At 34.1% G+C, this 23868-nt stretch overlaps 1 protein-coding gene across 11 annotated transcripts in view; it reads left to right on the top strand.

Moving 5' to 3' along the window:
- The window catches only part of MYO9A (myosin IXA), a 271185-nt gene that overhangs the window by 68612 nt on the left and 178705 nt on the right, over positions 1 to 23868 (top strand). For 7 of the 11 annotated variants that reach the window (XM_081831336.1, XM_081831343.1, XM_081831344.1 and 4 more), the window contains exons 5-9: positions 4702 to 4801; positions 6248 to 6304; positions 9935 to 10035; positions 13762 to 13888; positions 21453 to 21542. In XM_081831336.1, the coding sequence (XP_081687462.1) occupies positions 4702 to 4801; positions 6248 to 6304; positions 9935 to 10035; positions 13762 to 13888; positions 21453 to 21542 (475 nt within the window). The remainder of the gene's footprint in view (positions 1 to 4701; positions 4802 to 6247; positions 6305 to 9934; positions 10036 to 13761; positions 13889 to 21452; positions 21543 to 23868) is intronic. The other 4 variants (XM_081831337.1, XM_081831346.1, XM_081831339.1 and 1 more) reach the window with 2 other exon arrangements.

Here is a 23868-nt window from a genome sequence, read left to right as displayed (position 1 = left end):
CTTCTTTATCCATTCATCTGTCGATGGACATCTTGGCTCTTTCCACAGTTTGGCTATTGTGGACATTGCTGCTATAAACATCGGGGTGCATGTACCCCTTCGGATCCCTACATTTGTATCTTTGGGGTAAATACCCAGTAGTAGTTTGCTCTTCTTTTAAATTTTTAAAATTTTTTTAGTTTCTTAAGGTGAATGGTTAGATTTGAGATCTTTCTTCTGTTTTACCATGGGTTTACAGCTATAAAGACCCGTTGAACACTGTTTCAATAGTTCCCATATTTTGGCATGTTGTGTTTTGGTTTTTATATACCTCAGTGTATTTTCTAATTTCCTATGTGATTTCTTCTTAGAACCCATTTTTATTTAGGAGTGTGTTTTTGAATTTCCATGTATTTATGCATTTTGGAAATTTCTGTTATTGGAAATAATTCTGTTATAATATATAAAATTCTGTTACTGATTTCTGATTTCATTGTAAGATCATCAGAGAATATAGTTTGTATGATTTCAGTCCCCTTACATTGAGACTTGTCTTAGAGTTTAACATTTTTTCATCTGGAGAATGTTCCATGGGTATTTAAGAAAATGTGTATCCTACTGTTGTTGGATGGAGTATTCTATAGATGTCTCTTAGGTGTAGTTGGTTTTTAATAGTTTTCAAGTCCTCTTTTTCCTTGTTGATCTTTTTTCATGTTCTGTTCATTATTGAAAGTAGGGTGTTGAAATATCTCAGTACTATTGTTGAATTGTTTTTTTTCTTTCTTCAGTTCTTTCAGTTTTTGGTTTATGTATTTTGGGACTCTGTTTTTATATGCATTTACATTTAAAATTGTTACATCTTTCTGATGAATTGGCCCTTTTGTCATTATAAAATGTCCTTTGCATCTAGCAATAATTTTTGTCTTAAAGTCTATTTTATTTGATGTTAGTACACTTTTCAGCTTTCTTTTGGTTATTGTTTGCATGATATTTTTTCTGTCCTTTTACTTTTGACCTATTTGTATCTTTGAGTCTATAGTGTGTCTATTGTAAATAGCATGTAGTTGGATTTTTTTTTAATTCATTCTGCCAGTTACTCACCTTCGGACTCATTTATACTTAATATAATTGCTAAGATAGGATTTATGAATGTTATTTTGCTCTTTGTTTTATGTATTTTTTTATGATGGTTTAGTCCCTCTATTCTATTACTGCCTTGTTTTGTGTAAGTAGATGTTTTCTGGTGTACCACTTGCAATTCTTTTATTACATATTTCTTGAGTTATTTCCTTAATTGTTGCCCTGGCAATTACAGTTAACATTTTAGCAATCTTATTTGGATTAATAACAACTTAATTTTGATAACGTACAAATAACTTTGCTCCTATGTAGCTCTGTTCCTTTCCCCTTCTTTTGTACTATTAAAATCATATAAATCACATCTTTATAATAGTAGACCCATCAATACAGATTAGTCATTATTGTTTTTTGCTGGTGTCTTTGAAATACAATAGGAGGGAAAAAAGTTACAGATAAAAAAGTGACTTTAGGGGCACCTGAGTGGCTCAGTCGGTTAAGCGGCTGGCCTTCAGCTCAGGTCATGATCCCGGGTCCTGGGATCGAGCCCTGCATCGGTCTCCCAGCTCGGGGGGAAGCCTGCTTCTCCCTCTCCCATCCCCCTGCTTGTGTTCCCTCTCTGACTGTCTCTCTCTGTCAAATAAATAAATAAAATCTTAAAAAAAATGAGTTTATACTATGTTTTATAGCTACATATTTTTACTAGTGCTGTTTATTATATGTTTTATTGAAACTTGTCTAGTTTCCTTTCTTTTCAGCTAGAAAAAGTCCCTTTATCTTTCCTTGTAGGGCCCATCTGCTAGCTATGAAGTCTCATAATTTTTGTTTATCTGGGACTATCCTAATTTCTCCGTTATTTTTGAAGGGTAGCTTTGCTGGGTGTATAATTTTTGATTGATAGTTTTTTTTCCTCTCGGTACTTTGAGTATGTTATCCTTCTGCCATGGCTCCTAATGAGAAATCAGCTGGTAATCTTTTATTTTGTTTGTTTTTGTGTTTTCTTTAAATTTCATTTTATTATGTCATCATACAATACATCATTAGTTTTTGATGTAGTGATCCATGATTAATTGTTTTCTTATAACGCCCAGTGCTCCATGCAGTACGTGCCCTCCTTAATACCCATCACCTGGCTAACCCCGCTCCCCAAACCCTCTTTGTTTCTCAGAGTCCATAGTCTCTAATGGTTCATCTCTCCCTCCGATTCCCCCCCTTCATTTTTCCCTTCCTTCTCCTAATGTCCTCCATGCTATTCCTTATGTTCCGCAAATAAGTGAAACCATATGGTAATTGACTCTGCTTGACTTGCACTTAGCATAATCTCCTCCAATCCCATCCATGTTGATGTAAAAGTTGGGTATTCATCCTTTCTGATGTATATATGGACCACATCTTCTTTATCCATTCATCTGTTGAAGAGTATCTCGGCTCTTTCCACAGTTTGGCTATTGCAGACATTGCTGCTGTGAACATTGGGGTGCATATGGCCCTTCTTTTCACTACCCAGTAGTGCAATTGCTGGGTCATAGGGTCAGCTGGTAATCTTTTATTAGGAATCCTCGATAAGGCATATCTTCTCATGGTGCTTTGAAAATTTGTCTTTGTTTTTCAATAGTTTTGATTTATCTAAGTGTGGATCTCTTTAAGTTTTTCTCCCTTAGAGTTTGTTGAGTTTCTTGAATGTGCAGATTTTTCATCAAATTTAAGGAGTTTTTGGTCATTATTTTTTTCAAATATTATTTTTGCTCCTTTCCTCTCCTTTTGGGACTCCTATTGTGCCACAGATATCAGATCTGTTCAATTGTCTTCATTCATTTTTCTTTGTCTTCAGACTAGTTTCAAGACCTGTCTTCAGGTTCACTGATGCCTTCTTCTACCCACTTGGATCTGTTGTTGAGTGCCTCTAGATAGTTTTTCATTTTACTTATTATATTTTTCTACTCCAGAATTCCTTTTTGATTATTTTTAATAAGTTCTATATGTTTATTGATAGTCTCTATTTGATAAGACATCATTCTCATACTTTAGTTGTTTAAACATGGTTTCATTTAGTTCTTTGAACATATTTAAAAATCTTGTGTACTAAGTAATGCCTGGGCTTCCTCAAGGATGGTTACTACTGATTGTGCCTTTTCCTTTGTATGTACTATACTTTGTTTCTTTTCTTTTTTTTTTTTTTTAAGATTTTATTTATTCATGAGAGATAGAGAGAGAGAGAGAGGCAGAGGCAGAGGGAGAAGCAGGCTCCCCGCGGAGCAGGGAGCCCAATGCGGGACTCGATCCCAGGGCCCTGGGATCATGACCTGAGCTGAAGGCAGACGCTTAACCGACTGAGCCACCCAGGCGTCCCCTATACTTTGTTTCTTTAATGCCTCATAAATTTTTGTTGAAAATTGGACATTTTAAATAATAATTGGACATTTAAAATAATCATGTGGCTGCTCTGGAGATGAGATTCTCCCTTTCCCAGGGTTTGTGGTTGTTTGTGTTTCTGTTATATTATGACTTTTTGGAACTAATTTTGTTAGATCTGTGTTCTGTTTCAAGTGTGGCCATTCTCGTATCTGCTTGGTTAGCTTAGTTGTCAGCTAATGATTGAACAGGGATTTGCTTAAATGCTTGGAAACAGTAAATCTCCTAGTCTTTGCCTCAGGGCTTTCTGTGTGTATTGGGCCATGCCTTTAACACTCAGGTAGGCATTTTATAATTCTGCCTTCACCTTAACTTCCTGCTCCTGCATCCCTTCAAGGTCAGCCAGGGGTGAGAGTTTAGTACCTTCTCTGGTCTCTGCTGAGAAGGTGTGAAGCCCTGGGCTCCTGCACAATCTTATGCATGCGCATGGCCTTCTAGATTCCCAGGAATATATTGGAGCTTTTAAAACTGTGTGGCGATCACATTTCCCTTTAAATTTTTTGGTTAGCCTATTGTTTGCCCTAACATTTATCCATTGCTTCACGTAGCTGACATGTTAAAAAATTGCCTGCAATTTTTCATACCTGCACCTGGGGAAAAGGTTTTCACACTGGGCTAACTTTGAGTCAGGTCAATAAAGACAGTTTTGAACATGGCGTCTTCCAGGGACCCACCAGATAGTTCAGGTAATGATATTTCTCAGGGAATGAGGTTCTGAACAAGCTCCAACCCTCTTCTGCCCTCTTGTGATGACTGCCACGCTTCTGGTGTCCATCATGATTGTAACCTATTGGTTTTGATGGATACCCTGGATTTGGTGAACAGGAGATGGAATAGGGCAAGTTAAAAGGCTACAAAGGTTGCATTTTTTACTGAGATTGAGCTGTTTTTCTTATGTAAACACTCCTTGGATTGCTATAAGCTTTTGGTTAATTTTCAGAGATCTGAAAAGGTTGATTCTGACAAATTTGCCAGTTTTCTAATTGTTTTTATGGAGAAGAGAATTTTCAGAGGTCTTAACCTTTGCCATAGCTGCCTTCATGCCTCTCTTTTGAATTTAGCATCCAAAACATCATTTTATTTTATAGTACCTAAAATATTGAACTTACCACTTTTGTATTAAAAAATGAAACAAAGTTGAAACATTTTACTAATTAATGTTTGCTCATTTTTCTGTTAAATGATAACCATAGATCATGTTCATTATAAAGCCATACTCTTTGTTTTCAACAGGAACTATCATGTATTTTATTACCTCCTGGCAGGAGCAAGTGAAGAAGAAAGATTAGCATTCCATCTTAAACAACCAGAAGAATATCATTATCTCAATCAGGTGAGAGTTCATGAAATGTATTTTGAAATGTAGGGCATTATTAAATTTTACTTCTTGAGAAAAATTTTTTCCCCAAACCTAGTAATGGATATTAACTAGACTTTTCATACATGCAGTCTAAAAATTTATGTGATGTGCTTCTCAAATTTGAGAATTATTATTACTCATATGAGTTGGGAGAGTTTAGTTATATGTGTGCCCTTTGCTTTTTGTGAAACTCTTTCAGAGAACAATAATTTATATATGTACCTACATGTTAGAAAAATGGATTGGTCTTTTCAAAGTGATTTACCTTTTAAAGACAAGAGCATGTTCAGTGTTACTAATAATGTTTACCCTTTGCATGGGATTACTTGAAGCCTTTTTTGTATGTTTTGAAGTCTAATACTTATACCTCTTTGCATGATATTATGATACTAACAGAGTATGATTATTTTTATAAATTAGCAAATGATCCTATTCAGTATGAAATTCATCGTATCTTTCGTGAAACTAAAAATTCACTCCTAAATTTCCATAATTAAGGGATAATTTCTTGTAGTTTTTCATTACAATGGTTTCTCCAATTTTACTATTTCTCATATTAATAAAAATTCTAGAATCAATATTAATGGAATTGGTATGACAGTAGATCACTTAAATAACAGATTGTCTTTTCTTGTTTTTTTTTTGATTGAGGCGAGATGTAATATACATGGAAATAAATGCCTTTATGGTAATTTAAAAAATCCTTGTGAGGGTTTTGTAAGGAAATTGACATTTTGATGATGGTTCAAAGGTTGTAGTATGTATTTAAGGTTATGAAAGTAAGATCTTAGACTTTTCCCAAGATACACATGATGCTATGTAACTGATATTTCTTAATTTTGAAACTACATATTTATATAAACTAATAAAACTTTGTGTTAATATATTGATTTCAAAATTATTTAAAATATCACTTCTTGATATAATACTAGGCATTTGTACTGTATAAAATTAAGTAGATTTAAAAAAAATCATTGATTTAGCTTCTGAGCTTTTTCTTTTCCCTATTAAACTCTTTGCAGATATTTGGGTGATTAAATATATCCTTTTTAAAAACTAATAATTGCTCATAAATGAGCTGATAGTCCCAAGCTTTTTACTCTTCTTCCAGATACTTTTTTGTTATCAGTGGCCATACCGTACATATTCTTGTTATAAAGTGGTCATTATTCGTAGAATATGAGACTGAGCAGTTAATACAAATCTCAGAGTCACTGGAAAACAGCAGGTATGGATTGGTTGTAATAATATATGATCTCCCAGAATCTGAATGTTTACCTAGTTGTTTCTTGTTTTATGCTGCTACATAAAATAACTTTCTTTGCGTAGCAGCAGTGCTAACTGAATACTACATCTAAGAAATGATTAGAGAAGAGTAATAACCATTACTTCTACCTAACTAATCTGCCTTACTTTCAGATAACAAAGAAACCTCTCAGACAGAGCTGGGATGATTATTGCTATGACTCTGAGCCGGTCAGTACAAGTACCTAAATACTCTGTGTTCCTGTTAAAGGACCCTCACTCACCTTGCTCATTTGTACCTATCTCATGACTTAGAAAGAAAATCAGCTGAAATACAAAGAACCTAAGAAAGAAGATAAATTAATGTTTAATTTCTTTGAATTGATTTTGTATGTGTATGGTCTGTGGATCAAAAACCAGTCAATTTACTTTTAAAAAAATTTATTTTTTTGTTGCTCATGTTTAGTCTATATTTATTTTGACAATAAATTGATTGTATTCCTGTCTTCAGCATTGATATGGATTTTTATGAACTACAGGTTTTTTTCTTGAGGTGTATTTTTTTTTCAATTATTTTTTTGGTGGTTTCATTACTCACATGCTATGAGTAGTATGTAATGTTTATCTTTTTTTTTTTTGTAATGTTTATCTTAAAAAGGTATAGCCTTACTGTTTTATGTCATTTAACAGTCTTTTCACATGATGAATGCATGTACATTTTTTCTTTGAAAGTTTTTTAGTGGCAAGAGAGGCTATAGTCTTTATATAATTTTCTAAAAAGAATTGAAATTCGTATAAATAAGATTATTTTGTTTTTAATTGAATGGTTTAAGGGCATATATGATGTAATATAAAATGAGTAGGTAAATTTAACTTTATTTTTATATTTTATAAGGACAAGTTTGTGATCAAAAAAGAACACAAAAAATCTTTTTCCTTTCCTTTGTAATGAGGTCATATGTAAAGGCTGAAAACATGCACTCATCTATATCTATTAATTAACTAATGAACTAATTTATTAATTATTCCTTCTGGAAACATAACATGTCTTAGTTCTAGCTTTAAATAACTATGACTTTAATTTTCACTGTGTGTGATTACATACTCCACTAATTACAAAGCTAGACCGTTTCAGAGTTGAGAAGGATCAGGGATTATGGTCATTAATTTTTTCCTTCATATAAAAGTTAATTGCATTACCTTTTTATAATATATCAAGTAATTTATGGTTTCAGATTTAACATTTTGGAAAATTTTAGACATTTAAGTTTATAGATTCTGATACATTTTAGTAGAAAAAATTTACAGTTTTGCCACTCTTGAGAAGCTTCCATCTTTCACCTATTAACATCAAGTGACTGAGTCTCATTGGGAAGTAGGTAGGAGACTGGTAAAACTCACATGGCAAGTGTAAGAATTGATTGCCTGTACAGAGCTTATCATGACTTTATGTACTGATCTGCTGTTATTTAGACAGTCTAAGTTATGCTTCAGAATTTGGGCTCTGAAGCAGACAGACCTGACTTGAATACTGGCTTATCCACTTACTAGTTTTTGAGAACCTGAGCAGGTCACGTAATTCTTTTGTTTCCACCATCTTATATTTAATGGGATAAAATGGTCTTTAACTTTTGTGAGAATTAAATTAGACAATGCATCTAAATAGCTTGATAGAGTGTTTAATATTCAGTACATGTAAGTATTCAGTACATGTTCCCAGATCTGCTGCCACCATCAAAATCATCATTATCCATCTTTTCCTTATAGAATTTTGTACCCATACTCCTCTCCTCCTTTTATGTCTTTCATCACTAGCCTCTCACTTACTGTGTTTTCAATCTATTATTGTTTGAACTTTGAATAATTTCTGTTGCTTTTTCTCACAAGTTAATTAATGAAAGCAAGCAGTTAATCTGAGGATCTTTTCGTTTGTTTTTTCCTCTTAGGTCCTCAGAGTATATTTGGGGGCAAACTAAACTTTGTTTCCCTCTGAGTTATGAGAACTCATGTGACTTAGCATTATAAGAAGAGAGGATTGTTAGGTACTGTTTTGTAATTTGACCTATATTATCATACATATAATGGAATTGTATAGATGATCCCAAGGGGAACTGTGGTGAGAAAATTGCTTTTAACAAGGGACCTCTTGTTGCCCATTGTATGTTGATTTAATTCCTATTAAGGGTTATCCTATTAAATAAATAAGCTTAAGCAACTGGTGTTGCCTGGGAGAGTGCAGAGGATTCAGAACTGGGTAGATTTTCGTTCTGCCACCCCTGCCATTTAGGTGAATTATTTAACCTCTGAGCCTGTTTTCTTTCCTATTGAATGTATATATAATTATATATATGTACACATAATTATCCCCTTGTGTTTATATAGAATTTTAAACTTTATATCTACATTAGTAGTTTAAAAAAGATAAATGAGTACTTTCTCAAAAAGGAATGTTTCATTTAATTCAGTACTTATTCAGTAATTCATTTATTACATATTTACTTTAGTAATTACTCTCTTCTTGGCACTGATTTGATGCTGGAGATCAGCAGTGAATAAAACAGGTAACAGTTAAGGCATTTATTGAGTACTTGATGCAACATTCCACAGTAAGAGATAGACATTAAAAAAGTATAAACATGTGAGGAGGTTTTTGAAAATGTAGGTGTAAGGGACTGTGAGAACAAATAGTAAAGGGCTTTAAAAACTTCCTTGTTAGGGCGCCTGGGTGGCTCAGATGGTTAAGTGTCTGCCTTTGGCTCAGGTCATGATCCCAGGGTCCTGGGATCGAGTCCCACATCGGGCTCCTGGCTCGGCGGAGAGCCTGCTTCTCCCTCTGACCCTCTCCCCTCTCATGCTGTTTCTCTCTCGCTCACTCTCTAAAAAAATAAATAAAATCTTTAAAAAACAAACAAACAAAAACTTCCTTGTTATTTTAAAGATAAAGATTATATATATGTTTGACTTTTTTGGGAGCTGAAATACAAGGGTTACTCTATTTTTTATTTTTTTTTATTTTTTTAATTTTTTAAAGATTTTATTTATTTATTCATGAGAGAGAGAGAGAGAGGGGCAGAGGGAGAAGCAGGCTCCCAAGGAGCAGGGAGTCCAATGCGGTACTCGATCCCAGGACCCTGGGATCATGACCTGAGCTGAAGGCAGATGCTTAACCATCTGAGCCACCCAGGCGCCCCAATACAAGCGTTACTCTAAAAATATTTTTTTTATTTGGTAGTTCACAGCTATCTTTACTAACTAATGTGTGTATTTTGCAAATTTTTAATTTTCACGTATACTTTCTTTTGCTGATTGATAATCATGTTGTTTATATAATTTCATTAGGAACTATATTATATCTAATATTGATATAAACATCTTTATATTATATAAATCTAGGCTCCATTTCTCAACTAAATTACTGCCTCTTCTAAAATTTATTTTTGTGTCTCAGGATCTAGTTCAGCGCCTTGCATAAGCGTAGGCATTTATTAAATATTTGTTGAATAAATAACATTTGTTTGTGGAATTGAGCTCTCTTTAATGCTTTGGATCTTCAGAACTCTTCAGCACCACTCAGAATCAAACTTTGTATCAGAACATTTTATAATATTGTTAGCTCTTTATCTTAAGTTACTTTGAGATCCTTGCCTTGGTGATTGTGAAAGGGAGAATAAAAAGGTAACTTACTGGTATTTTGGTAGGTGTGTGTTTAGTATGCATACCTGTAATAAGAATTCTCTAAATATTTCACCAGCTCTAATTTTTATACACAGGTATACTTATGTAGAATTACTCTATTTCTGAGTGGCTTACCTTACTTTTCAGTAGATAATCTTGATTTCTTCCCCCTTTTTCTTAAATAAGCAGGATTGCTTCTCGGTGGAGGGGGAAGATTTGAGGCATGACTTTGAACGCTTACAACTGGCCATGGAAATGGTAGGATTTCTTCCCAAGACACGAAGACAGTGAGTTTGTTTATTGTATTCTTACACCTTTGGTAGAGAACAAATCACAATGTGTGTTTCACAAGTTCCTCTTCCTTGGTCCTTTGAAAGAATTTTCTAACATATTCCGATCTAGTGCCTCCTCCTTCCTTGTTAAGCATTGCTTTGAAAATTTATTTTTCTAGAAGACTTGCTTTGAATTGCTTTTTTTATTATTAATTCTTTGAGAATCTCTTGAAAGTTGGAACTCTTCTTCCTGTAAACTGTGCATGCATAAATATTTGCATATAGTTGCAGGAGTTCATTTTGCTCCTGAAGCCTGTCCATAGACCTTTCTTAGAAACTTGCTTTATAACACTATTTTTATAGCTTTATTTTCTGTATCATTGATCTCTAATCTTATTAAGGCATGCATACCTATCAGTAAAACATAATTTTCCCTGTATTTCCTGTGTAAATTTATGTCTGTACTATTGTACTAAACATATTTTGTTTATTATAAACAAAATAGAAATGGAAGAAGGTTGAGGGATGAAGATGAAGCAACTTATATTTAAAATAAAACTATTTAAAATTAAAGCCCAGTGATGGGTATTAAGGAGGGCAGGTATTGCAATGAGCACTGGGTGTTAACGCGCAAACAATGAATCATGGAACACTACATCAAAAACTAATGAAGTACTGTGTGGTGACTAACATACATAATAAAAAAAAATAATAACACAAATAACCTTGACTCTCACCAGAAAAAAATAGTAACAGAACTATTTTTTTGGGAAGGGAATTAGTTATGTCAGATCTGATTATATTGTCAACTTTTAATGTCATACTAAAAGTAGAAGAATAACAGCTCTGCTCTTTTCTTGTTTGCTTGTGATTACTATGAATCTTGAGTTAGCAGATTATTTGCCAAACTCTTTTTTTTGGAAGATAAATTAAGGGACGCCTGGGTGGCTCAGTTGGTTAAGCGGCTGCTTTCCGCTCAGGTCATGATCCCATGGTCCTGGGAATGAGTTCCACATCGGGCTCCTTGCTCAGTGGGGAGCCTACTTCTCCCTCTGCCTGCAGCTTCCCCTGCGTGTGCTCTCTCTCTCTCTCTGACAAATAAAATCTTAAAAAAAAAAAGAAAGATAAAACCAAATGTAAATATGCAAGTCCATTTAATTGGTCACATAAACTGCAATTCTCTGAAAGTTACTGAGTAAATTAGAGTAACCCTATAGTTCTTCCATGCTATTTTATTTATATTCTTTCTTCAACATACCTCCTTTACCCCATGTGACACACCTGACTAATTGACATACGTGGATCAAAGTGTCAATCTATATATTAAATGATAGTGAAACAATTTCCTTTTTTTAGATAACATAAGTTGGAAATAAAATATGTACTTCTCATACACCAAGGGGTTATGTGTCTTTCATACTTTCTGATATCACTGTATCCCATATTGGAAGCCACTGGAAAATATATGTAATATATTTAATAGCTTGGCCTGTAATTTGACCTTTCTCTATTTTAGATATTATCATCAGATATTCCCTAACACAAGTTTTGCATTTTAACTAGACTGATAGTATCCTCTAAAACATGTTGTATTCTGAATGTCCAGTATTTTCCCTATTTCTTGAAGGACCCATCTTTCTCTCTTTTTTACTCATTGAAATACTTCCAGGTTTGTTTTTTTTAATAACATATCATATATACTGCTCTTCCCCTCTTCTTTGACCATGATTGACTATGCTAATAAATCATAGCATTCTTTTCAACTGCACTCAGATCTAACCCAGAATTCCTCCTAACACAACCTTGCAGGCATCGCAAAATTTGGTATGTCAATGGAAACATGTTTGCTTTAGAGTACTGTTCATGTCCTCCCTTTTTATTTTTTAAGCTCTTTATTTACTTAAGTAATTTCTACACCTAATGTGGGGCTTGAACTCATGACTCCGAACTCAAGAGTTTCACTCTTCCTACTGAGCCAACCATGCGCCCCATGTCCTATCTTTTTAATGAAATTTTTCTTAACTGTGCATTGTTTCTATCTTTAGTATTTTAAGATACCCTGCCTTATAGTATAGTATAGTTTTTGTTGTTGTTTTTATCTCCTAATGCAAGATTTTAAGCTTTTTGAGAATAGGGATTTTTTATTCATATTTGTAAATCTTTTTTATATTGAGTTATTATAGTATATTAGATTGTTTATATAACATTTATTGTTGGAGAATATGTATCACATATTTGTGTGTGAGAAAACATTAACGTACTGATTGTTGAACCCCAGATTCTGAAATGATATAATTAACAACCGTATAAACTACTACTAAAAATAGTTTTTAATAAGTGGCCCATGAATTTGCATTTTTATATCTTTTGGCTTCCGTTAGTCTTTATAATGATTCAGTTGATACTGCATTTCCTCTCTAATTTACCCAGAGTACTTTTATGAATTATTCCTTTATGATTGACTTGTATTTTGTTTGAGTCATGTTAATGATTCAAACATTTACAATTTTAAATTATTTGAAAAATTATATCTATCAATTAGATGTTGATTCAAGACCTTTGAAAGTGTGGCTGTTTGGTTCCTAAAGCAGTGTCTTTATTTTATTTAGAATACTTTCTAATTGTCAGAAAACACATAGTTAAAATTTTATATAAAATTTTAAAAGTTTATAGAACAGGTTTATCATAAGGAAATAATCGGAAAAGACACAAAGATGTGTGTGTGTGTGTGTGTGTATATATATATATATATGGGTTTCCAGGAAGGGCTTTTAGATGCTGTGTTAAATGCCTTTGAGAAGTCAGATAAGCTAGGGTGTAACATAATTTTCTTAGTTATGTGGTGGTCCTTGGTAACTTCTCTGAGATATTTTAATGGGGTCAGATGTCAGGATATGATAGTAAATAAGGAATGACAAATTAAAGAAAAGGATTATAAATTAACAGTTTAATAAGCTTGTTTGTGAAGGTAAGGAGAAGATGTGGGATCTAGGATGGGTTGTTTAAGAGAAAAGTGAAGATAATATTATTTTGATAGAAAGTTCTTGTAGATTCAGGTAAGAGATAGGAAATATGTATAATAAAGTTCCTGAGTAAACTGGAGTTCATGGGATGTTGGAGAGCACAAGTAGGGGTCTAGTTTGACTGGAGGAAGGTCATGTTTTCCTCTAAGACAGAAGGGAAGAATGGAAGGGAGGGTCCAGTTGTAGATGTTTTATAGGTGGGGCCTGATATTAGGTAATACACCCAATGGCCTCATACTGTTTATTTTAAAAGCATTTATCAGGGCTTTTGTAGGAAACCATTTTTTAATATAACTAATCATAAAAAATCACCTAGGCTATTTGGTTAAGAAAATACAGATACCAAGGCCTTGCCTTTAAAGATTCTGATTAAGTAGATCTGAAATAGACAATGTAGGGAAAAGGCATTCCAGGCAGGATGAAAAGCATTTGGAAAGACTTTGAAACACTGTACAGATTCAGGCAATAGCAAATCCTCTTCAAACAACTATGTCCAGTGGTACAGTACTGAAAGTAAGGTTATGTAAAGCACTTTGCATAGTGTCTGACATAGTACACATAAATTTTAGTTATTATAGTTATTATTCCCATATTTTTTATTTTATGAAGACTGAATACATCATTTGTACTGGTTTATTTGCTTGGTTAGAATTTTGCAGTGAAATAAGTTTGGAGACTGCCCATAAGCAAGCTATAATTTATGGTTTTATTTTCACAGGATTTTCTCTCTTCTCTCAGCGATACTACATTTGGGTAATATCTGTTATAAAAAGAAGACATATCGGGATGACTCCATAGATATCTGTAATCCTGAAGTTCTGCCTATTGTCTCAGAATTATTAGAAGTGAGTGATTATATTTTCAGTTATCATTTCTCAAATACTGGGTAACTTCTCACTTTTAATTTTGTGTAATTATTTGGTTAGGTGTAAATGGGTTAATGTTTTTTATTAATAGTGTTTCTCCAAAAGATGGAATTTTTGCTGTTGATCGTACCTGAATCTTTGGAAGGCTTGGGTTTTCTTGTCTGCCTCCCTTTGGCCTGGATATCCATAATCTCTCAATTTGCTAGATAGGAGCAGTATTTCATTCTAGACTGTACCATATTCTAAGCCGTTAATAGTTTTTCTCCTTCTGTATTTGAGATTTCTTCTCATACTAAGATTTTGATTAGATTATTTATCTGAAGATGGGGTATCTGGATGCGTGGAGAGAAAAAGGTACTACCTTTTTATCTTCATGTCTAAATAAGAGCCAGAGGTCTTCATCTACCATGCTTCTTCCTATCAAGGTCTTTATTACCTCATTCTTTCTTCCTGGAGTGATGATTTCTCATGTTTTCCCAGCTCACTTCTCATCTTGATAAATTCATCTCGAAAGGGGCATCATTTTTTATAGGCCTTCTCCTCTCACAGAGCAAGGAAATATATGTGTGTTTACTAACATGTGTGTTTTCACATACTACAGATGTTTTTATATATCCATCTATAGCTATATAAAAATAAACTTGAGGTACTAATGATGTTCCTAACTAATGCATTATCACATGTATCATTCTAGGCTTCTCTCCTTATCTGTAAACTCCCATTTTAACAGTGAGGAAAGTATCTCCTACCTTCTGCCATTCATTTACTTAATTATTCAATTTTAGTGTTCAGTTGACCCTTGAACAATGCAGGGGCTGGGGTACTAACCCCTCTGGCCGTCAAAAATCTGTGTATAACTTTTGACTCCCCTGAAACTTAATAGCCTAATGTTGACCAGCAGCCTTACTGATAACATAAAGAGTTGATGGAAACATATTTTTATGTTAGATGCATTATATACTGTGTTCTTACAATAAAGTAAGCTAGGAAAAGAAAATGTTAAGAAAATCATAAGGAAGAGGGGCGCCTTGGTGGCTCAGTTGTTAAGCGTCTGCCTTCGGCTCAGGTCATGATCTCAGAGTCCTGGGATTGAGCCCCACATCGGGCTCCCTGCTCAGCAGGAAGCCTGCTTCTCCCTCTCCCACTCCCCCTGCTTGTGTTCCCTCTCTCACTGTCTCTCTGTCAAATAAATAAATAAAATCTTAAAAAAAAAAAAAGAAAATCATAAGGAGAAAATACATTTACAGAACTGTATTTATCAAAAAAAAACCCACAGGTAAGTGGATTTATCAACTAGGGTATAGAGTATAATGTTCCTTTTGTCTTTAGTTTTTCAGACTCCATTAATTTTCAGAATTACTTAGGTTAGCACCTTTTCCTTCCACTCCCTTCACTGAGGTTGTTTCATATATTTGTCATACAGTTAGATTCTCTTGTTATGGTCTGCATTCTTTCCTAGAATCCCCCAATGTCTGAAATAATTTTCTAAAAGATCCGTTCTTTGTGCTGTATGGTTTATGACAAATGAATAATGTCATGTTCCTCCATTACAGATTCATATAGAATAGTTTCAGTCCTAAAAATCCCCTGTGCTTCACCTCTTCAATCCCTATCCTCATACCCTTGGCAACCACTGATCTTTTACTACCTCTGTAGATTTGCCTTTTTCAGAATGTAGCATAATTGAAATTATATAGTATACAGCCTTTTTTCAGACTGACTTGTTTCGTTTAGCGACATGCGTTTGAGATTCATTCATGTCTTTTTGTGGCTTGATAGCTCATTTCTCTTTATTGCTGGGTAATATGCCATTGTATGGATGTACCATTGTTTATTCATTCACCTATTGACAGACATCTTGGTTGTTTCCATTTTTTTTTGCAGTTAGGAGTAGCCTACCTTTTTTCTGTTAAAATATTACTCATCTTTCAAATCTTGGTTCATTTGCCACTTTAATAGGGTTTAACCTTATTAAAGGTTCTAAACTGACTCCATTAGGTAGAACATTTGCGTCTACTTAGCGTAATTTAATTTTGATTTTGTAGCAGAAAGTTAATTGTTTACTAGTTTGTGTCCATTATAAGGCAGCAATGCTCTTTGAGAGCAATAGATGCCTCTTTCTTATTTATCTAACCTTACAGTGCTTATTATTTTGCACATGCCTGGGTGTTGCTTATTAACTTTAATGAAATGAGTTAGTCTGGCAGACGGGGCAGGAGAAGGGGATACATTAAATTGAAACTAGACTCACTCATTGGAAAGAAGTTCTACCAGGAGGTGGATGGAATGTGGTATCTGAAGGTGGTAATTTTCAAGGTCATGAGGATCAGGGAACAGATGGTATTTCAGTCAGGCATTTTAGGTGATATTTTAGTCAACAGAAACACTTGGTATTGTGGTAATAATAGTGCATTGTAGCTAGTGGTTTTATTTATAAGTTCAGGCATTCAGCAAATTCCAAGGATTCTGGTCCTAGTGCAGTATTGTTTCTTTGGTTAGAGACTGGTAAGAGCAATTCAGGTAATTCTAAAAGGAACCAAGTATTGGTGAAAAAGGAGAAATCTTGTTCTGAGAATTGGGCTTACCAGTGTCATAGTTAGACTAACTGCAAATATGATTGGTTACCAAATCTCACTTTTGAACCCAAGCTTCTTAACTTCCTTCTTTTTTATTTTAAACATTTTATTTATTTGAGAGAGAGAGAGAGAGACAGAACATGTGAGTGGGGGGTGGGGCAGAGGGAGAGAGAGAATCCCAAGCAGACTCCCTGCTGAGCAAGGAGCCCATTGTGGGGCTTGATTCCACCAACCCTGAGATCATGACCTGAGCTGAAATCAAGAGTCGGATGCTTAACTGACTGAGCCAGCCAGGCACCCCTTAACTTCCTTCTTGTTGTGTTTAGTCTGGACTGGTTCTAGGAATGGAGGTTTGGTAATAAGTAGGAAGAAGTTATCTTCAAAGTTGAGGAGCTAGACAAGTACTGACAGGACCTATCGAATAGTATCCTGCTTGTATTTAGTTCTTAGAAATTATTTTTAAAAATGATTCCTAAACAAACAGGGTTGTTGGGGGGGGGATGGGGTAACTGGGTGGTGGACATTAAGGAGGGCACGTGATGTAATGAGCACTGGGTGTTATGTAAGATTGATGAATCACTGACCTCTATCTCTGAAACTAATAATACATTTTATGTTAATTAATTGAATTTAAATAAAAAATAAAATTACAAAATTAAAAAATAAAATGATTTCCTGTAATTGGTTAAAATTAATAATAATAATTGCAACCTTAAGGCTTTTGTTGAGATAGAATTCAAAGATAGGAGCAATAACTGGTTTAACTAAAATGTAAACTCTTTATTATTATTTTTTTAAGATTTTATTTATTTGACAGAGAGAGAGAGTGAGAGCAGGAACACAAGCAGGGGGAGTGGGAGAGGGAGAAGCAGGCTTTCCCTCCAAGCAGGGAGCCCGATGTGGGGCTCCATCCCAGGACCCTGGGATCATGACCTGAGCCAAAGGCAGACGCTTAATGACTGAGCCACCCTGGCGCCCCAAAATGTAAACTCTTTACTTAAGATTTAATTTAATTCCTCTCCTTCTTAAAGTGATTCAGTTCAATGATAAATATAGATTTAGTTTTTAAGAACAAATGTTTCTTAAATAATTTTATTTTGTTTTTTCAGTTATTTTTATAATTTTGTAGTTACCTCAGGCATTAGTGAATATTTTGAGTATTCTGTTCACTGAATTCCATTTGAAATATATACTTGTGAAATAATTGAAAGATGAACAAGCTCCAGTAGACTTAATTGTGGGTAATTGTGGAACGTATTTTTGTTGCATATTTTGGAGCATATTAGAACCATCATCATTATCAAAAACTGTTCAGTTTTTAGCAGATTTATGTATTTTGAATATATTTTAACATCTGTTGCAACAATATAAAGAATGGGTTTTTAACACACATATCAGTTTCTCAAGTAAATATGAGAAACATTGTAGACTTGGATATTGAATCATTCTTAATTATTTTGTGTTAATAAAATTTATTTTTTTAATTTTAGAAGTCATATATGTACAACTAAGGACATTTGGGAAATTATAGAGGTAGTTGATTAAAATATGAATTTACTAATATTTTCTTCAGGATGTTTATCAAAGATAAGCAAGATTAGTTTGTTTTGTATATAGATCTTTGTATGATCATTATTAGGTTTTAGTGCCAGCATTAAGCCAACTCAAAATGAGTTGGGTAGTTTTTTATCTTTTCAAAATTTTTTCTGCATTTAAGAGAAGAATCATTAGCAAAGAAAAATATGTTCCTTAAAGATTTGAGAGATATCAACCTTACGTTCAACCGTATTTGATGTCCTTCCAGTTTGTTTTGTATTAACTAATTTTTTAGGATTTTCAAGTCTGGCTTGAGTTCATTTTTCTTTTTTTTTAAAGATTTCGTTTATTTACTTGACACAGAGAGAACAACAGCAAGAGAGGGAACGCAAACAGGGGGAGTGGGAGAGGGAGAAGCAGGCTTCCCACTGAGCAGGGAGCCCGATGTGGGGCTTGATCCCAGGACCCTGGGATCATGACCCGAGCCGAAGGCAGATGCTTAAGGACTGAGCCACCTAGGCGCCCCTTGAGTACATTTTGATGATTTTTGTTTATCTAGGAAGTCATGTGTTGATTAAATGTTCAAAATTTATTACTTGGCATTCTTTGTAAATATTCTGTTAATGTTTAAAACCTTTTTCTTATGGTGTTAGTTTTCTGTTTGTATTTCTTAATTTTTTTGATTTGGTGAGAGTCGTGTTTCATTTCTTGTTTTCAAGTAAGTGGCCTTTAGATTTATCATTTCTACCATTTTACTTAATATGTTTTAATTTCTGTTTTAACATATTTTCTTCATTTTTCTCTTTGTTAAATTATGAATTGTTCTCAGTACACAATATCTATAGAAAACAGTATAATAAACACCTGTGTACTCACAACCCCACTCATGTAATAAAATAGTGCATATAATTGTAGCTCACTTTTTACTCTGCTACACCAGAAGTAAACACTATTATGAGTTTGGTGTTCATCATTCTCATTCTTGTTTTTCTATTTTCAGAATAGGTAGATGTTTACATAAGAATATATCGGTTTCTATATATTTTCATACTTTATGTAAATGTTTTACTGTATCATTCTAAAACTTGAATTTTTCATTCCATACTATGTTTTTGAGATTTTTCAATACTTTTATTTAAACATTTACATGATTCTTTTTAGTTGCTTTATAAAATTTCATTATATGAATAAAACATTTTTTTTAGTGGGGATTTGAGGTCATTTGTAATTTCTCATTTATTGGTAGTACTAGGATAGGCATTTTTTGTACATGTCTCTTTGCTGACATGTGTGAGAATTATTCTAGAGTGTAAATAGTTTACTGATACTGACAGATTACTGTCTATAGTGGTTGTACCAGTTTATACAAGTGTATGGAAGTAACTTTTTCTCCACATTATTGCCAGCTTATATTTGTTCCTTTAAAAAAAATTTCTTGAGTCTACTGCCTAGATATTTTATTTTTTATTTTTTATTTTTTTATTTTTTTATTTTTTTAAAGATTTTATTTATTTATGTATTAGAGAGCGAGAGAGAGAGAAACAGCATGAGAGGGGAGAAAGTCAGAGGGAGAAGCAGGCTCGCCGCTGAGCTGGGAGCCCGATGCGGGACTCGATCCCAGGACTCCAGGATCATGACCTGAGCCGAAGGCAGTCGCTTAACCAACTGAGCCACCCAGGCGCCCTAGATATTTTATTTTTTAAAGATTTCATTTATTTGACAGAGAGAGGGGGAGAGAGAGAGAGAGAGGGAGCGCACAAGCAGGGGAGTGGAAGAGGGAGAAGCAGGCTTCCCACTGAACAAGGAGCCCGATGCAGGGCTCCGATCCTAGGACCCTGGGATCACGACCCAAGCCGAAGATAGTCGCTGAACCAACTGAGCCACCCAGGCACCCTAGATCATTTATTTTTAAATATTCACTTTTAATAATAATTGCTTAATCTCACAATATAACAGTGTTTTTTATCACTTAAGTTTTTTCTTAGTTTTATTAGTTTTGTCATATTTCTGTAATCTGGTATTATTTAATTTTTGTTTTTCAAAATATTTTAAATATATGTGACAGCTGAGGTCTTATATTTAAACTTTGGCTATTTATTTTTAGTTTTACTGAAGTTGAAATTTTTTCCAATTTGTTTTGAATTTGAAGATTGAGCAGTGAATGCTCCAAAAGAAGGTATATTTCCTTTATGGTACCATATTTTAAAAAATGATTGATCTGTCATGAATTGCTGGTGGCAAGGTAATGCTTCACTCTGTTGTTTTGTAACTCAATTTCTCCTTATAATTGAATCTTTTTTGCTTGCTATACTTCATATCATATTATGTACTTAAAATTTTGAGTGTTATATCTTTATTTGTATGGATACTTTTATAAAATGCCCTTGTTTTACCATTTCATGCCCCTCGGTGTGGCAGAAGTCAGTAGTCTGATAAGTAGTAGTAGTCTACTTAAGTAAGTAGTAAGTAGTCAAGGTTTGAAGAAATAGGAATGCTCAGGGCTGATGAGAGAGCAAATTGGTGAGAACTATGTACAGTAGTTTGGCAATATCCTTTAAAGATGAAAATGTGTATGCTATAACCTAGTAATTCCACTTTTAGATTTGTACTTCAGAGAAATTCTTGAACTCATATGTAAGAATATTCAGTTTACTTCCTAATAGTGTAAATGCCAACACATAGGAGAATGGATTACACACTGCAGTAATTTATATACTGGGAAGCTATATAGTAGTTAAAATGAATAAGCTTGATGATCAACATAGTTAAATCTCAAAAACATATGGGCAATATGATTCCATACAGATAAGAGTTAAATACACTTGGAAGTGTAATGTAGTGTTTAAAAATACATCTAATATATATATTATATATGTAGAAAAACCCGAACTGAGATGATAACATGTCAAATTCATGATAGTATTTACCTTTAGAGAGAATGAGAACAAAGGAAACATCAACTTTATTTTAAAATTAACATATGCAAATAAATATAAACCATCTGAAACAAAAATTAGTACTCATTGTAATGTTCCTGGAATTCAAGAAGTATTGTCACTTTTTAGTCCTTGTCTGCTAGTTGTGGGATTATGGTTGATCTTAAAATGTTTTTTGCACTATTCTATATTTTCCATATTTTGCACAAAGAAACATGTTTCTCCATTATGATCAGAAAGAAAACTTTTAACTAAAAAGACCCATCTGTCTTACTTACCCTCTCTTTTTTTGGGGGGGGGTGGGAAGTAGGGTGAGTGGAACATTTAACTTTCACCTTGGCCAATATTTAAATGGCTAAATGTACTGTCTTTGCTTTTTTCTATTGTATATTTGCTAATCTCATTAAACATTTTTTTCTTTATTTGGATTTTCAATAAATAATTCAGCTCATTGTCATAAATCTTTTACATTAAATTTACTTTTCTGTTGTATAGGTTAAAGAAGAAATGCTATTTGAAGCGTTAGTTACAAGGAAGACTGTGACAGTGGGAGAAAAGCTTATTTTGCCATACAAGCTGGCAGAGGTATGAATAGATTTTCTGGAGATCAAAGTACTCTGAACAGTTTTAGAAGTTTGAATTTGTGTTCTTTCTTTTAACAGAATGAAAATAACATCAAAAAGAGTGTTGATTGAAATATTTTCTGGACCCTTGAAATTCAGCTGTGAACTTTTCATCAACCTGAAAACTTAAAGTCGAATGTGATTTTAAGCAATAGGCATACATTTTTCTTCTGAGATCTTAATCTGTTCACCATTCTTAAGTTTTGTATTATTAATATGGGGTGAAGAGGTAGTAGATGGATTTACAAATGAGCAGTGTTTGATCCAGTTGATTATTTCTTCTTCAGGCAGTTTCTTATCTTCCAGAATGTCATACTCTTCTGATTCACTTTCTCATTGTTGGCCACTCATTTGTAATTCTTTTTGTTTGCTCTTTCTTTTCCACCTGACCTCTAAAAAATGTAGTTCTCCAGGACATAGTCTTTGTCTTTTCTTCTCTATATTCCTTATCTAGATTATCTCACACAGTTCATTGCTTTAAGTATCATCTGTATACTGAGGCTTCCAGATGAGATGGCATTGCCATTATTATTATTATAATATGCCACTCAGGTGTATATGAATGGGAAAATTATTGAAAAGCCTACTGTTCTGTAGTGTAATGACAGTGATGATAAATCAAACTATGACAGTTATTATAAAAATAGGACAGGAATATGAGATTAGAAGACACAGAGGTGGGGAAATAGTGATAGAACTGTAGAGAATGCTTTTTAGGCTGACCACTGATGCATTTTTCCTATTTTTGGGGGTTCTTCCTAACTGCCATCAAGTCTACATTTCTTATGTCATAATCTCCAAATTTGAGAACTCCTTTCTAAACAGAAAAAGCCAAACATTTTTAAAAGTTTTGCCCTTCTTATACATAAAGTTTCAGTACTTTTATATTTTCTTTTATAACTTTTTTCAATATAAAATATTTCCCGGGGCGCTAGGTGGCTCAGTCGGTTAAGTGTCCGACTCTTTGGTTTTGGCTCAGGTCATGATCTCAGAGTTGTGAGATCAAGCCCTTGTCAGACTCTGCGCGGGGCAGCGTGCAGCCTGCTTGAGATTCTCACCCTTTGTCCCTCCCCTCTCCCACTCTCTCTTAAAAAAAAATTTCCTTATGTTTATTTATATTATTTTATTTTATTTAATTTGAGAGAGAGAGAGTGAGAGAGAGAGAGCGCAAGATGGGGTAGGGTCAGAAGGAGGAGCAGACTCCCTGCTGAGCAGAGAGCCTGATGTGTGGGACTCAATCCCGGGACTCTGGGATCGTGACCTGAGCCGAAGGCAGTCGCTTAACCAACTGAGCCACCCAGGCGCCCTATTTATATTTTTAACTTTAAATTCAACTTTCTGAGATGATTTTTGTAGATCCTGATTTATTTTTGTTTATATCTGTTTGGTGTATTTATTTATTTGTGTAGTAAATATTTGAAAACCTTTTTTGTGTCCAGAAATGTACTAGGCATTGGGGTAAAATAAGGAGCAGCCCTTAGGGATTTTAATATTTTATCTGATGAGCAATGGAAGAGCCTTAAAATGTTTTAAGCAAAAATGGTGTCTTAGATTTTTTTTTTTTAAAGGATCACTCTCACAACAGTGTACAAGAATCAATTAGAGGAGAGTGTATTGGTTTTCTATAAATGTGTAACAAACATAGTGACTTAATATTTTCTGACACTTTCCATGGATCAGTCTGGGCACAGGTTTGTTGGGTCCTCTGCTCAGGGTTTCGCCAGGCTGAAGTCAAGATGTCTGAAAAGTCTGTGATCTCATCTGAGACTCGCATCCTCTTTCTAGTTCACAGGTTGTTGATAGGATTCAGTTGCTTGCAGTTATAGGATTGAGAGCCCTAATTTCTTTTTTTTTTTCAATTTTATTTTAGTATGTTATGTTAATCACCATACATTACATCATTAGTTTTTGATGTAGTGTTCCATGATTCATTGTTTGCTTATAACACCCAGTGCTCCATTCAATACATGCTGTCTTTGGGGCGCCTGGGTGGCTCAGTTGGTTAAGCGACTGCCTTCGGCTCAGGTCATGATCCTGTAGTCCTGGGATCGAGTCCCGCATCAGGCTCTCTGTTCAGCAGGGAGTCTGCTTCTCCCTCTGACCCTCCTCCCTCTCATGCTCTCTGTCTCTCATTCTCTCTCTCAAATAAATAAATAAAATCTTTTAAAAAAAAAAAATACATGCTGTCTTTAATACCCATCACCAGGCTAACCCATCGCCCCACCCCCTCCCCTCTAGAACCCTCAGTTTGTTTCTCAGAGTCCATAGTCTCTCATGGTTCGTCTCCC

Source organism: Leptonychotes weddellii, chromosome 9 (genome assembly GCF_054177405.1).
Source record: "Leptonychotes weddellii isolate Sample4059 chromosome 9, ASM5417740v2, whole genome shotgun sequence".
In the NCBI taxonomy this organism is placed as follows: Eukaryota; Metazoa; Chordata; class Mammalia; order Carnivora; family Phocidae; genus Leptonychotes; species Leptonychotes weddellii.
Note: the sequence above shows the minus strand (reverse complement) of the source record. Positions and strands in the feature narration are given on the sequence as shown.